This window comes from Thamnophis sirtalis, unplaced genomic scaffold (genome assembly GCF_051295495.1).
Source record: "Thamnophis sirtalis isolate CommonGarterSnake01/CBP01778 unplaced genomic scaffold, rThaSir2_p1.2 scaffold_2, whole genome shotgun sequence".
Classification (NCBI taxonomy): domain Eukaryota; kingdom Metazoa; phylum Chordata; class Lepidosauria; order Squamata; family Natricidae; genus Thamnophis; species Thamnophis sirtalis.
The window spans coordinates 113,429,923-113,442,997 of NW_028261382.1; the positions used below are offsets into that span (position 1 = coordinate 113,429,923).

General features: G+C 43.0%; 1 protein-coding gene across 1 annotated transcript; it reads right to left on the reverse strand.

The window, feature by feature from the left end:
- Positions 1–1,239: 1,239 nt before the first annotated feature.
- NTAQ1 (N-terminal glutamine amidase 1) lies at positions 1,240–13,075 on the reverse strand. The gene is made up of 7 exons (XM_087706715.1): positions 12,852–13,075; positions 12,208–12,307; positions 9,489–9,539; positions 7,818–7,966; positions 5,102–5,226; positions 3,948–4,078; positions 1,240–1,461 (listed from the first exon to the last, which is right to left on the reverse strand). Exons 1-6 carry the CDS (start codon positions 12,926–12,928, stop codon positions 3,960–3,962), a joined length of 621 nt encoding a protein of 206 aa, XP_087562841.1. The 5' UTR covers positions 12,929–13,075; the 3' UTR covers positions 1,240–1,461; positions 3,948–3,959.

Here is a 13,075-nt window from a genome sequence, read left to right on the forward strand (position 1 = left end):
TCAAATGGTTCAAATATTCCCTGCAGTGGACTTGTAGATGTTCTTCCAGCCCCTTTTCTGAAGAGAGTTAGGCTTAATTTAAGGCCATTGCCTGGCAATCATCAGACAGAGTAAGAACAGAGAAACAATGATTTCCCCCTGTTATAATCACAAAGTAGTGCTTAATAAAGGCTCTTATTCATATTGATCACTTATCTTTTCCCTGTAATGCACTAATCCAGGAGGCTCCAACCTTGACAACTTTAACCCTGGAGGACTTCAAGCAAGCTGGCTGGGGAATTCTGGGAATTGAAGTCCTCCAGGCTTAAAGTTGCCAAAGTTGGAGACCTCTGGACTAGTCAACTCTTTTCATGTTTCATTTCTTGAAGTTCCTTGGATAACCAGTGGGCTCTGGGATCCAAGAGGAGGGAGAAGCCACACAGAAACAATCTGATCCCAAACCATCATCACACTTTCATTCCAGGGCCTGAGTCAAATTATATATCAGAGCCTCAAGAATAACTCCAAGCTCCTTCTGGAGTCCAGCGAGGTCTGTCAAGAGTCAGGAACAGATTGAAGGAATACATCTACTCCACGCAGTAGTGGGATTCAAATAATTTAACAACTGGTTCTCTGCCCTAATGACCAGCTGGGTAAGCATGGCTCGGTGTTCATGTGACCATGTGGGCGTGGCCAATTCAACATCATTCATGTCAATGGGCGCTTCGCCTTAGCTGTTACAATCTAATAAGGGTTAACGAGAGACACAGTTTCTGTAAGCAGGGCAATAAAGATTAGACTAGAAACAACACCATGCCCCCCAATCACACCACTCCAGGTGCAGGGCAAGTTGTCCTTGACTCTCTGAGAAAGGAATGTTATTATGATTATGTAGCTCCCATACTTCCATATAATTCCCCCCTCCCATTTCCCCACAGCACTGAATGTGGCAGGCCTGAAGGCCCAATGCAAAAGATGGCTTCCAGGTCTGACAGGTGCACTATGGTCCACAGGGATGCAAAGAGGTGGGACATGTCTTAGCGATTCAACAACATTAAAAACTTGGGAACTGGAATGCAGACTAGAGCTAACGCATTAAAACCATCTTCCCTGCAGTGAGCTGTTCCTAATCCCCTGCCGTATCTTCCTCGGCTTATCGCCAGTGAGACACTGCTACCTAACCCATCAAGCCCAACAGATCAACTCCCTGTCAGCGTTCCAAGTATCATGTAGAATTAAATCAGAGTCCAAGGCAAAACGATCCTTAAAGTTCCAATTTAATAAATCAGACATCTTAGCACATCTGTGGAATCCCAATTCTGGATGTTACATTGGATTCCCACCCAGTTGAAAGTTCATGATCTTGTCCCCACACCCACAAATCCATCACATGATCCAATCTCCTTCTTCCATGCTGGCAACTCCACCCAGCTGGTTCCGGTCATATGCAGAGGTGCGGAGACAAAAGATGACCTTGGGATTCTAGAAAAGAATGAGAACAACACATTCCACAATTCTACTCCTTTCTATTCCCCCCTCCCAACTACTACACTAATGAAACAGCATAATGAAATAAGAGAGAGTGTGGCAGGCCAAAGATCCTAAAAGGGATATAACTGCAGGCCTGACACTCGCATTAGCTCATGCCAACCAGAGGGATCCACCCAAACTCTAAGCCAAGGGTGTCAAACTCAAGGCCTGGGGCCCAGATCTGGCCCACATGGTGCTTAGATCTGGCCCAAGGGGCCACCCTGAAAACAGTCAAGGACCGGCTTTGCCAGTGCAAACGGAGCTCAGGAGGGCTGCTGGCAGAGGGTTGCAGGAAGCTGTCGTAGCCAAAAACAGAGGTCGGGAGCAGGTTTTTGCTGGCAGAGTGCTCAGGCCACCCCAGGCGCCCCTGACACGAGGTTGAGCTGGCCACGTCCCCCCCGTCCCTCCCCCACCCAAGATCAAACACAACCCTGATGCGGCCCTCAATGAAATCGAGTTTGACGCCCCTGCTCTAAGCCAACAGCCAATTAAAATGATGTTCACCAGGACATAGAGAGTCAAAGTGGCTGGCAATGGTATCTACGCATCTATATGTGGGTACTAAACGCCCCCCTATCTGATGAGATGCAAATGATTTACGCCTAAGTTCTCACTTGAGTCAGGCAAGAACCTCAAAATATCATGAGTTCTTGTTGGGAGGGGAATTGTTGAAGACTTATGATAAGCCAGCCATGTTGGTTTTTGTGGCGACGCCCTGTGTAACATCGTATGATGGTGCCTAATACCTAAAGAAGTCAGTAAGTCCTCTGAAGGAGGTTTGTTGATCATTATGGCTCTTATTAAACTACCCACTTGAGGAGAAAAAAGATACCTAAGAAACCAACATTTTCTTACAGCTTTGTTTTACTGAGAGACTAGAAGTAAAGACTGACATCTAGTGATAGGCCACTGTTAGTCCCAACTCTCCTGTTTCCAGGATCTCTTAACATCAAAAATTCATAACTGGAAACGTTTTTAATCATGCTTGGTGAACATTCGAAAAAGCTATTTTTTGGTTTCAAATCCTTAATCCAGAAGATATTAAAGATTGATATGCAACTGAAACTAGAAATGTTTGAGACTGATTGTGAAAAAAATTGGAAAATAAACTCTGGGAACTTTTTTTTTAACTGTATGACAACAGCAGTAAAACTTTTATATGCGTAATAGTGCAAAAAGATTTGACAATACCCATAATGAAGAATGGATGGCGAAGATGATGGAATTTGCCGAGATGATAACATTGACAGTTTTGATTAAAGACAGGAGCCTTAATGCTGATTGGAAACCCTTTTAGACTTTTTGTGTGAGACAGAAATGAAATTATAATATATAGATTTTGTGGTTAGATTATATAAAAAAATGAAATGTAATCTTAGAGTAAGTTTGAATTTATTTTTAATCCCGCTTTTATCACTTTGTAAGTAACTCAAGGTGGTGAACATACATAATATTCCTTCCTCCTCTTCTCTTCACAACAATCCTATGAGGTGGGTTGGGCTGAGAGAGAGGGGCTGGCCCAAACTCAGCCAACCAGCTTTTATGCCTAAAGTGAGACTAGAATTTACTGCTTCCTGGTGATTGGCCCAAAGTTGCCCAGCCAGCTTTCAGGCCTAAGGCAGAACTAAAATTTATCGTCTCCTGGTTTCTAGCCACTTGATCCGTGATGGTGAACCTATGCCACATGTGGCATGCAGAGCCATATCGGTGGGCATGCGAGCTCAGCTCTGGCGCGCATGCACGGGCCGGCCAGCTGATTTTTGGGCCTTCTGGGCCCATCAGATGTCTGGAAACAGGCTGTTTTCGGCCTCTGGGGGGCTGGGGAAGGCCATTTTCGCCTTCCCCAGGCTCCTAGAAAGGGTCTGGAACCTGGGGAGGACAAAAAATGGGTCCAGCGTGCCATAAAGCAGGGGGAGTGCTGGGGGGTCACGCAGGCATGTGCGGAGGGAAGGCCGTATAGAATTATGGATGATCCCCATAAGGGCACATCCCCCCCCCGTGTTCCCCCCGTTTTAGCAATAGCAATAGCAGTTAGACTTATATACCGCTTCATAGGGCTTTCAGCCCTCTCTAAGCGGTTTACAGAGTCAGCATATTGCCCCCAACAATCTGGATCCTCATTTTACCCACCTCGGAAGGATGGAAGGCTGAGTCAACCCTGAGCCGATGAGATTTGAACAGCTGAATTGCAGAACTGCAGTCAGCTGAAGTAGCCTGCAGTGCTGCATTTAACCACTGCGCCATCTCGGCTCTTTTAGCATGCAATGGCAAAAAGGTTAGCCATCACTGCACTAGACAAAACTGGCTTTTGTCTTTTGTGTCATACATATTCAAAAATAAAGCTTTATTTTCTAAGTTTATTTGCTGCAACACAATTAACGTTATTCCAATTTTAACAGCGGTAATATACAAATAGCATGGCAAGTCTATATACATACTTTGACTCTTCATTATTCTTCTTCATAGGTCTGACTGCCAAATTTTTGCACAAAATCAGGGAGTTTCAGCACAGAACCCCAGCCTGCCTTTGGATTCATACTAATAAAGTCATCCAGATTCATCTTGTAATCTTAAAAAGAAAAAAAGAAGAAAAAAAGCATTGAAAGTTATTTAAGTTCTTTGGAGCAGAGAAAACATTCTCTGCTTTAGAGTACAGAAAAGAGGCTAAGTATTCATGATATGCAACTATTTTCATTTTCAATTTTCTTCTTCCAAGACTCATTTCCAAATGACAAAGCTAGCATTGCTCCATGGAGGAATTGAGTCCTCCAGATGTTCTAGACTCTTGTTGCCCTTTAAGCCACCATGACAGAAGTGGGAAGAGCTTAGAGTTTGGAAGAAAATAGCCCAGGACTGATCCATGTTATCTAAACTTTAGCAGAGAGTAAAGAAGTAGCTGAGTAAAGAACCGAGTTGATGAAACTGCAAAAATGAAATGAATTAAACTAAGAAAATGCAATACTACTCTCTGAATTTGGAATCTTCTGATTAGTGTTTCTCGGGCAGGCTGAGGAATTCTGGGAGTTGAAGTCCATCACACATCTTAAAGTTGCCATGGTTGAGAAACACTGTTCTGGATACAAAGCATTTGCTGCACCAAGTCTTGGAGCTAATCATGAGTCCCTACGAATCAAGCTCAGTTTGGAGACTTACTGCTTTACACCAGCAATGGCGAACCTTTTTCTTACAGCATGCCAAAATTGTGCGTGTGCACTCTATCACACGCGTGCATGCCCACTCAATCCTCCCTGGCCACCTGCACATGACATCCCCCTCATGCATGCACACACAACCTCTACCCAGGGACGGGAGGCTTTCCTGAAGCCTGGGGAGGGGGAAAATGGTCTTCCCTGGCCCTCTGGAAGAGCAAAAAATCAACTGGCCAGCGCACGCAATGCTCGCCGGAGCTGACGGCTGGTGTGCCACCAAATATAGTTCCATAGGTTCGCCATCACGACTTTACACTGTACAAATTCAACCAAACAAGGCTTATTCGACAGAAACAAACCACAGTTTACTGCAATATTTAAACTCAGCATCAACAGGTGATCTAGGGTTGTCTGGGTGTAGAACACTAACATTTACGATTTACCTGCAGTTTCAATACATGGATATAGGGGAGGAGATTTCCGCCAGTTCCCGCTGGCATCTTTCATGTGCGATCGGTCAGAAGCAAAATTCTTCAGATACGTATCAGCTTGAACCAATCTGACTTTCCTAAGGGAGACATGCATTTAGAATAATCTATCAGTATTACCTATCCCAGAAAGCAGAAGGCCGAGTTCCCACAAGCATCTTCAACTACAGCTAAATCAAGTATTTAATAGCTGTTCAGCATTTGACTCACCTTGTGTTAATTAAATGAATGGTTGCCATTTTACATTAAACAGAAATATTTTACAGGTTAAATGTACATATAAGCCAAAAGTGAAGCACAAAGAATTCTATACCTATGAAAAAAAACCTATTGGATAAATTTGCCAACTATGCCGAGCTATAAAATGCTTTGGTTGGTCCAGTAGTTGTGTTAATCCACAAGCCACAGTTTATACCTACTCACAAGTCATAATTTGTACCTACTCACAAGCCACAGTTTATACCCGTGATGGCGAACCTAAGGCTCGCGTGCCAGAAGTGGCACGCAGAGCCATCTCTCCGGGCACACGAGCCCTCGCCTGTTGCTCTTCCAGGTTCTGGCGCACCACCCAGCTGGTCTTCACATGTGCAGGAATGCCGGAAATCGGAAGAGAAGCGGCCTGATGCGAATGCGCAGCAGCTCTTCCGGTTTCTGGCGTGCATGCATGCGTGAATACCAGCTGGCCGGTGCGCATGGGTGTGCTGAACCGCTGGAAGATCATCTTCCCAGCAGGCAGCTGTTCTTCTGGTTTCTGGTGCGTGCATGCACGCCAGCCAGCTGGTCTTTGCTTGTGCATGCGCGCTGGAAACTGGAAGACCAGGAGGCCGGCACGCATACACGCTCCCATTTCAGCACTCGGTGCTGAAAAGGTTCCCCAACACTGGTTTATACCGAGTACATGGTGGCTAATGCAGTCGATTTACAGGGGGTGCCTGCAATATTATGATGGTCAATTGGAAATATCTTGCTTAATGATCCCACTCTCTGCTCTCCCTGATAACCTTTGTTCAGTGAATATGAAGATTGTTCAATGGAGCACAGGAGGCTTCAGGGATGGGAGAGTCCTGGGATGCCCATACAAGTTTGGCAATGGGATTGCTGTGAGGCTGGGTCTGGAAGAAAGCTGATCCTGTATCAGCTTGCAAGCTGGCCTGATCTCTCCTTGCTTGCTGGAGGTGAGTACTGGTAAGTCTTTGACTTACGACTACAATTGAACCCATTTCTGTTGCTAAATGAAACCCCTGTGAAGTGAATGTTGCCTCATTGTACGACCTTGCTTGCCACAGTTGTTAAATGAATCACTGCAGGTGTTAAGTTAATAGCAATGACACTCAGGCTTGTATATTGGTTCACAGTGCTTTTACAGCCCTCTCCAAGCGGTTTACAGACTCAGCATAATTGCCCCCCAAAACCTGGGTCTGCATTTTATCCACCTCGGAAGGGATGGAAGGCTGAATCAACCTTGAGCCTGGTGAGATTCCATCTGCCAAACTGCTGGCAGCCAGTGATCAGCAGAAGGAGCCTGCAGTACTGCACTCTTAACCACTGCGCCACCACCACTCATATAACACAGTAACACAGTTGTTAAGTGAATGTCAGTGCTTCCCCACTGACTTTGCCTATCAGGAGGTTGCAAAAGGGAATCACATGACCCAGGGACACTGCAACTGTTGGAAATATGAGTCAGTTGCCAAGCATCCGAATTTTGATCATATGACCATGGGGATGCTGCAGTGGTTGTAAGTGTAAAAAATGGGCCATAAGTTCCTTTTTTTTTAAAATGCCACTGTAACTTTGAATAGTCGCTTAAGGGAACTGTTATAAGTCGAGGACTACCTGCACTACAGCATCCCTGATGTCTGTCATAATGGTGAATGACTGCCAGGGTGGTGCAGCCACTGGAACTTTGAAACTAGGTCGTTAGTAGCTTTTGGGGAGCCTGTAGTTAACTTTCAACAGTAGCTAAGTGGCCAGTTGCAAGTCAAGGACAAGTAATACCAATAGCACTTAGACTTATATACTGCTTCACAGTGCTTTTACAGCCCTCTCTAAGCGGTTTACAGAGTCAACCTATTGCCCCCAACAATCTGGGTCCTCGTTTTACCCACCTCGGAAGGATGGAAGGTTGAGTCAACCTTGAGCCAGTGAGATTTGAACTGCAGCTAGCAGTCAGCTGAAGTAGCCTGAAGTATGGCACTCTTAACCACTGCGCCACCTCGACTACCCGTTTGATTAAGTAAGCAATGGTCTTGATACAATTCCAGCTAGAGACTCACTGGGACTTACTTCTAGGTTACAGATTGTAAGATTTCAACCAAGTGTAATAAATGCTATTGAAGACAACTTATGGAATAGATACAAATGGCATCATTTTATATTCTGGACTTAAAGCAAAATGAAGGCTTAAACAAATTGTGCTATTCATTTCTTCGGATGTATTCTTGGCATTAGTGCAATAAGATTTGATTACTTCATACAGACTCCATTAACAGATTAATAGAACTCTGCAGCTGAAATTTATTTTTATGGTCCTAGAGAGTTTTCCGCTTCTCCAGGCTGAAGCAATAAGAATCTCAAATTATGAACTGTAACAGATCAGTCTAACTTTGGCACACCCAAGCCTTACTGCTGTTAAAGCTGTGCTGGGAAGGTTTGTGATTGATATCCCCACCTTCGAAATTCAGCGTCAATAATGCTGTCCGATTTGAAAGCCTCTTCAATGTAAGTGCCAAAGGGGCATGGAAAAGGTAGGACAGTATCAAGATCATAGATATAGTTCTGGTCTCCCTTCGACACATGTAACAAAATAACATGGTAATCCTGAAAAGAAAAGATGGAGAATGAGAACCTGTGATGGTTACAGAGGAAGGTGGAAAAAGGATAAGCCGCTACATGTAAAACCCAATTCAACAATATGTTATATATGATTTATTCGGTTTTAGTTATTGGGTTCCTTCTTAGCTCTGGTGTACAAGAATGCTAGCCAGTTGAATCATAGGATGGATCATTCTAAAGAGTTTAGCATGCATGATTTGAGCATTTTGTCATTGTCCTGGTACAAAGCGGCTTCTGGATTTAAGCTAAAAAGTCAAATATAGCTAAAATATGTATGAGAGTTAAGAGTTGCATGTGACAATTTGCACAGGAAAACAAGTACACCAAAAATGTCTGTTTAAATTGTTCATTCAAATTGGTAAAATTGTTTTAGAATTAATCAGGAATATATCAACATCAAAACAAAGTTTGGCAGCCGTTTAGTTTTGGTGATTTTCTAATGTAAACAAACCAGGAAGCACATTCCTAGTTTAACATATACAGCTGGTTTAAGGAATGAACTCCTATTTTAAAAACCTGTTCATAACTCACCACATTAATCTACAATCTGATCACCCAAACAGAATAGCTGAAAATGATGGGACTTCAAATTCGACTCATCCAGAGGACGTTGTTGTTCACCAGATGTATCTCCTGCGCTTTGTTTAGGACTTCAAGGTAGCATGCACAGTGCTCCTTCTTCCCATTTGCCCCCAAACAACGACCTTGTGATATAGGTTGGCTGAGCCAGAATGACTGGCCCAAAGTCGCCAAGAAATATCTACGGTTGAGTATAGACTAGAACAGTGATGGCAAACCTTTTCGGCACTGAGTCCCCAAACTGGAGAGAGAGCACGCATGCGCACACACACACACACACCGGAAACCTGAAAACCATCTGGCCAGTGTGCATGCATGCACCAGTTTTTGCGTTTCTGGTACTCGTGAAGAACAGCTGGCTGGCGTGCAGGCGCGTGCCAGAAACCAGAAGAGCAGCTGGTGATGGCGTGCGTGTCCACAGAGAGGGCTCTGCGTGCCACCTCTGCCTCCATCACAGGACTAGATCTTGGTATCTCTACTCTTGGATCCACCAACTTATCCACCATACTGGGGTGTGATGGTAGTTCACCTCCTTGTGTTGCACCCTGGATAACATGATAGTGTGAATCAAACGACTAGCAACAATTGGCAGCCAGGCTACATTGAAGAATTGGCAGTTAACAAGAGTTGGCAGCCAGACATCTTAGTAGAACTCCTGGCTCACTAAATACATGGCAACGTATATAGGCCACCCTGTCCTTGAATGGTTGTGTGGACTGGACATTAATATTTGAACCACTATGTCCATGTATTTGCATAAATAAATAAATAAAACTACCATACTGGCTGAAGAAACATTTTAAAATCCCATTGGGTTGCATTGGACTGAGCGCATTTCACTGATCTGGTTGTCAAAGATACTTTTAGAAAAACAATTGCATGGTAGGGGCAATGGGAAAGGGTGCAAAGAAAATGTAGATTTGTTCACCCAGATCACAGGCTGATCCTCACATCCTGCCTGCTGCTTCCAAAGTGGCACCTGCAGGTTATAAAAGATCATAGTTAAAATAATTTAACGTCTAAGACTCCCATCAACTAATAGCTAATACATTTTAAACAAATGCCATGTAAATACTCAAGGGTACTTTTTGTGGCTATAACATCTATTACACAAATTCTTTTTCTAGCATCATAAGCTCAGTAGTTTTCCCTCCAAAAACATGACATCTAAATAAATGCCTATCCTTTTCTTATGTCCAGCACATATTTCCCAACTGTTCCTTCTACAACTCCTCTCTGCCTGCTTCCATTGTATAAAATTCTAGCTGATAACCCAGCATTGCTTGGGTATTTATTTATCCTAATCCATATATTTGTCCTCAAAAATACTCCTGGACCAAACGTAATTTATAATGTTGGATTTTTCCCCTTACCAGAGGGAGCACGCTTGTGGAATACTGTGAAGCTGTTACCATGGCAACTCCACTGCGCTATATAGTAGAAGCCATTTTATGGCAGTACAGTTGAAGCCATTTTAAGGCACAACAGGCTGGATCTTAACAGAACACCCCCCACCCCAGGGGTGTTAGGAGTGTCTTAACCCAACAGTATTTGTTTCCAGGGAATAAGTCATCTATCCTTTTCTTGAGTTCCAGAGTTATGCTGGAAAACACACACACAAACACACACACAAACACAAAGAGCGATATATATATATATATATATATATATATATATATATATATATATATATATATATATATATATATATATATATATATATATATATATATATATATGCATTGTTTGAACAGATTGCATTGTTCAAACAACACAGTAATAATAACAAAGCCCTTTTTCCCTTTCAAAGATTTTGACTTGACCTTTCTCCAACCATTTATTCTGCTACATTGGATTCTATTTACATAGTTAGCTAAGTGAATAATTAACTAGGTAGTTAATGGCTCTAGACATACACAGGCACACTAGCTGGGTCAATAATTTCCACCTGGGGAAACACCAACAGTTCAACATATGACCTATTGTTGCAAAACAGTTTTGCCAAGCTTTGTTACATCAATGTCCCTTTCCTATTGGCTATGTCAGCAGTATGCTAAAAAGTTGTGTTTTGGGGAACTGTGTCATGTGACTGGCAGGCTTCTGTAGGGGTAGAGTAAATTACATTAATGGCTGATCAACACCACCACCTCATTTCTTTGGAGGACTGACTGAATCTTCCAGTGTGTAAAGCATGGCAGACCAGGAAAGATAGTTGGACTCAAACTATTCAGGTACAGTTTGGGCTTAGAACTGTGCCTCTCCAGCCCCAGGATTAACTAGGTTAGTGAGTTCATGCAACATGCCGCCCTGCTGGCTAAGATGAATACCTCAACTGTATCACTACCTCTGGATTAGGATTGTAAGTTGCAAATTACCTGTACTGCAGCATCAACCCACTCTTAAAACTTTGGGAATTTTAAGAACACAAGCTACAGTTGATAAAATAGAAATATAAGAAGACGCCGACGCCGTGTGTTTTATTCTCCTTGTTGGATTGAGAAAGTACATTTGTTTTAATGATCACAACTGGAAGCAATATTTCTGCTTCTAAGCAAAGCAGTTATTTCTTATTTAATTCATCTGTATCCTATTATTTTTACAAATAACTCAATGAGATGATCATATCCAACACACCTTCCTATTTTCCCCACAATAACCCTGTGAGATGAGTTGGGCTGAGTGTGACTGCACTGGAATTCATAGTCTCTGATTTTCTAGCCACCTCCCCTATTTTTCGGAGTATAAGATGCACCAAGGTTTTGAAGAGGCAAATTTTTTTAAAATGTAGGTAGGTAGATAAAGGGGTAGAGAGGGAGAGAAAGAGAGAGAAATATAGTAGGTAGGTAGGGGGGGAGAGAGAGGGTATAGGTAGGTAGGTAGAGGGATAGAGAGAAAGAAATAGAGCGTGAGCAATACAGTAGATAGGTAGGGAGAGAGAGTAGGTAAGTAGATAGATAGAGGGAGAGAGAGAGAAATACAGTAGATAAGGAGAGAGAGTAGGTAAGTAGGTAGGTAGATAGAGGGAGAGAGAAATACAATAGGTAGGAGGAGGGAGAGAGAGAGAGAGAGAGAGAGACCTCCCCAAAACAGCCCGTTTTTCACAAAAACGGGCTCGTTTTTTCTAAAAAAAAAGGCATGAATAGCCTTGGGGGGGCTTGCAGAGTGCTTCTGGGGGGGGACGACGACAAAAAACAAGCAAAAAACAGCCCGTTTTTTGTCAAAAAAAATCCATGCATAGTCTTATGGAGGTTTATAGAGTGCTGCTGGGGGATGGGGGGGCAAAAACAGCCCATTTTTTGCTCATTTCTGTCCTCCCCAGCCCCCAGGAGCTCTCTGAAAACCTCCATAAGGCTATGCACAGCCATTTTGGTGAAGGGTGCGGGGCTTCGGGAGGCAAAAGAATGCTGTATTCGATGTATAAGACACACCCAGATTTTCAGCTTCCTTTTTGAGGAAAAAAGGTGCATCTTATAGTCTGAAAAATACGGTAATTTTAACTGTTAGACCAAAATGGTTCTTATTAGGCTATTAGAATTGTCAGCAATGGGATAAGGGGAATCTGAAGCCCCAAACCAAGTAGAACAGCTTTGATCCTGACATTTACGGCAGTTGGTTTTTGTTTGCTCTACCGCCACATCCCAACTTACCATCCTTCTGTCATTGGAAATGAAAACAGCATAAAATTCTTCTAAAGGGTATTGATTCTTGCTTCGGATATGTTCACAAAGTTTCCAGATATTTTCTTCACTGTAGAGAAATAAAAACACGAGCTCACATACTTTTAAGTTTCTGTTCTTTTCTGGTACTAAAATCTTAATTGTTCAAGGTTATTATGTATTCCCACGTTTTATTCAATTCATTCTCTCTTTTACACAATTGTACAAATGGTCCAAAATTACCTGGAATCAGTGTTTAATTCTGCCAGGGTACATTTTGTATACAATACCTTTTTACCAGAGATACCCCAAAATTAAATTTCCATTAAGGAAAATAAACAGGACTTGAAACATGGAGGAAAAGCGAAGGCTAGCTTTGGAGATGTAACATCAATTTGATTAAATGGGTTCCTTGTGTATATAGTACAATGACTAATTGCAATGTGTTGTGTCATTCATTCTGCATCTATTTATCAGCAGCTAATAAATCAAAATGTTCTTTCAAAAATGCTTCCGGATTGTTTGGAAAGCTAGAGGAAATTTTGGTAGACTGACATCGGCTGCCCTAGTAAGATTTTCTGGAACTATAACGGCGATCGCTCCTAGGTTTTATAATAGGGATAACCCTTCCTTACCAATAGCAGCTCGTATAGACGCAAACGGAGCGAGAAGAGACCACCGGGTCGTAGCGGGCCATGACAGCCTCCGCCATTGAAGCCCGATGTTGGCTGGCCAAGGGGAAAGATTAAGAGGTGCATTTCCCGGATAAAGCCTGATCAAGAAGCCGCTCGTCTCTGGCAACGGGGGTCGGTTGAAGAAGCATCGCTCCACGCGTGCGGTTCCGAACGTCCTGGGGGGA

What these genes read in the sequence shown, in the direction of transcription:
- NTAQ1 (XM_087706715.1), bottom strand. Translation starts at nt 12,928, where the DNA reads ATGGCGGAGGCTGTCATGGCCCGCTACGACCCGGTGGTCTCTTCTCGC. An exon ending in GTCTATACGAGCTGCTATTG is followed by an intron (nt 12,308 to 12,851) that starts GTAAGGAAGGGT and finishes ATTTCTCTACAG; the next exon opens with TGAAGAAAATATCTGGAAAC. An exon ending in TTTCCAATGACAGAAGGATG is followed by an intron (nt 9,540 to 12,207) that starts GTAAGTTGGGAT and finishes TATAACCTGCAG; the next exon opens with GTGCCACTTTGGAAGCAGCA.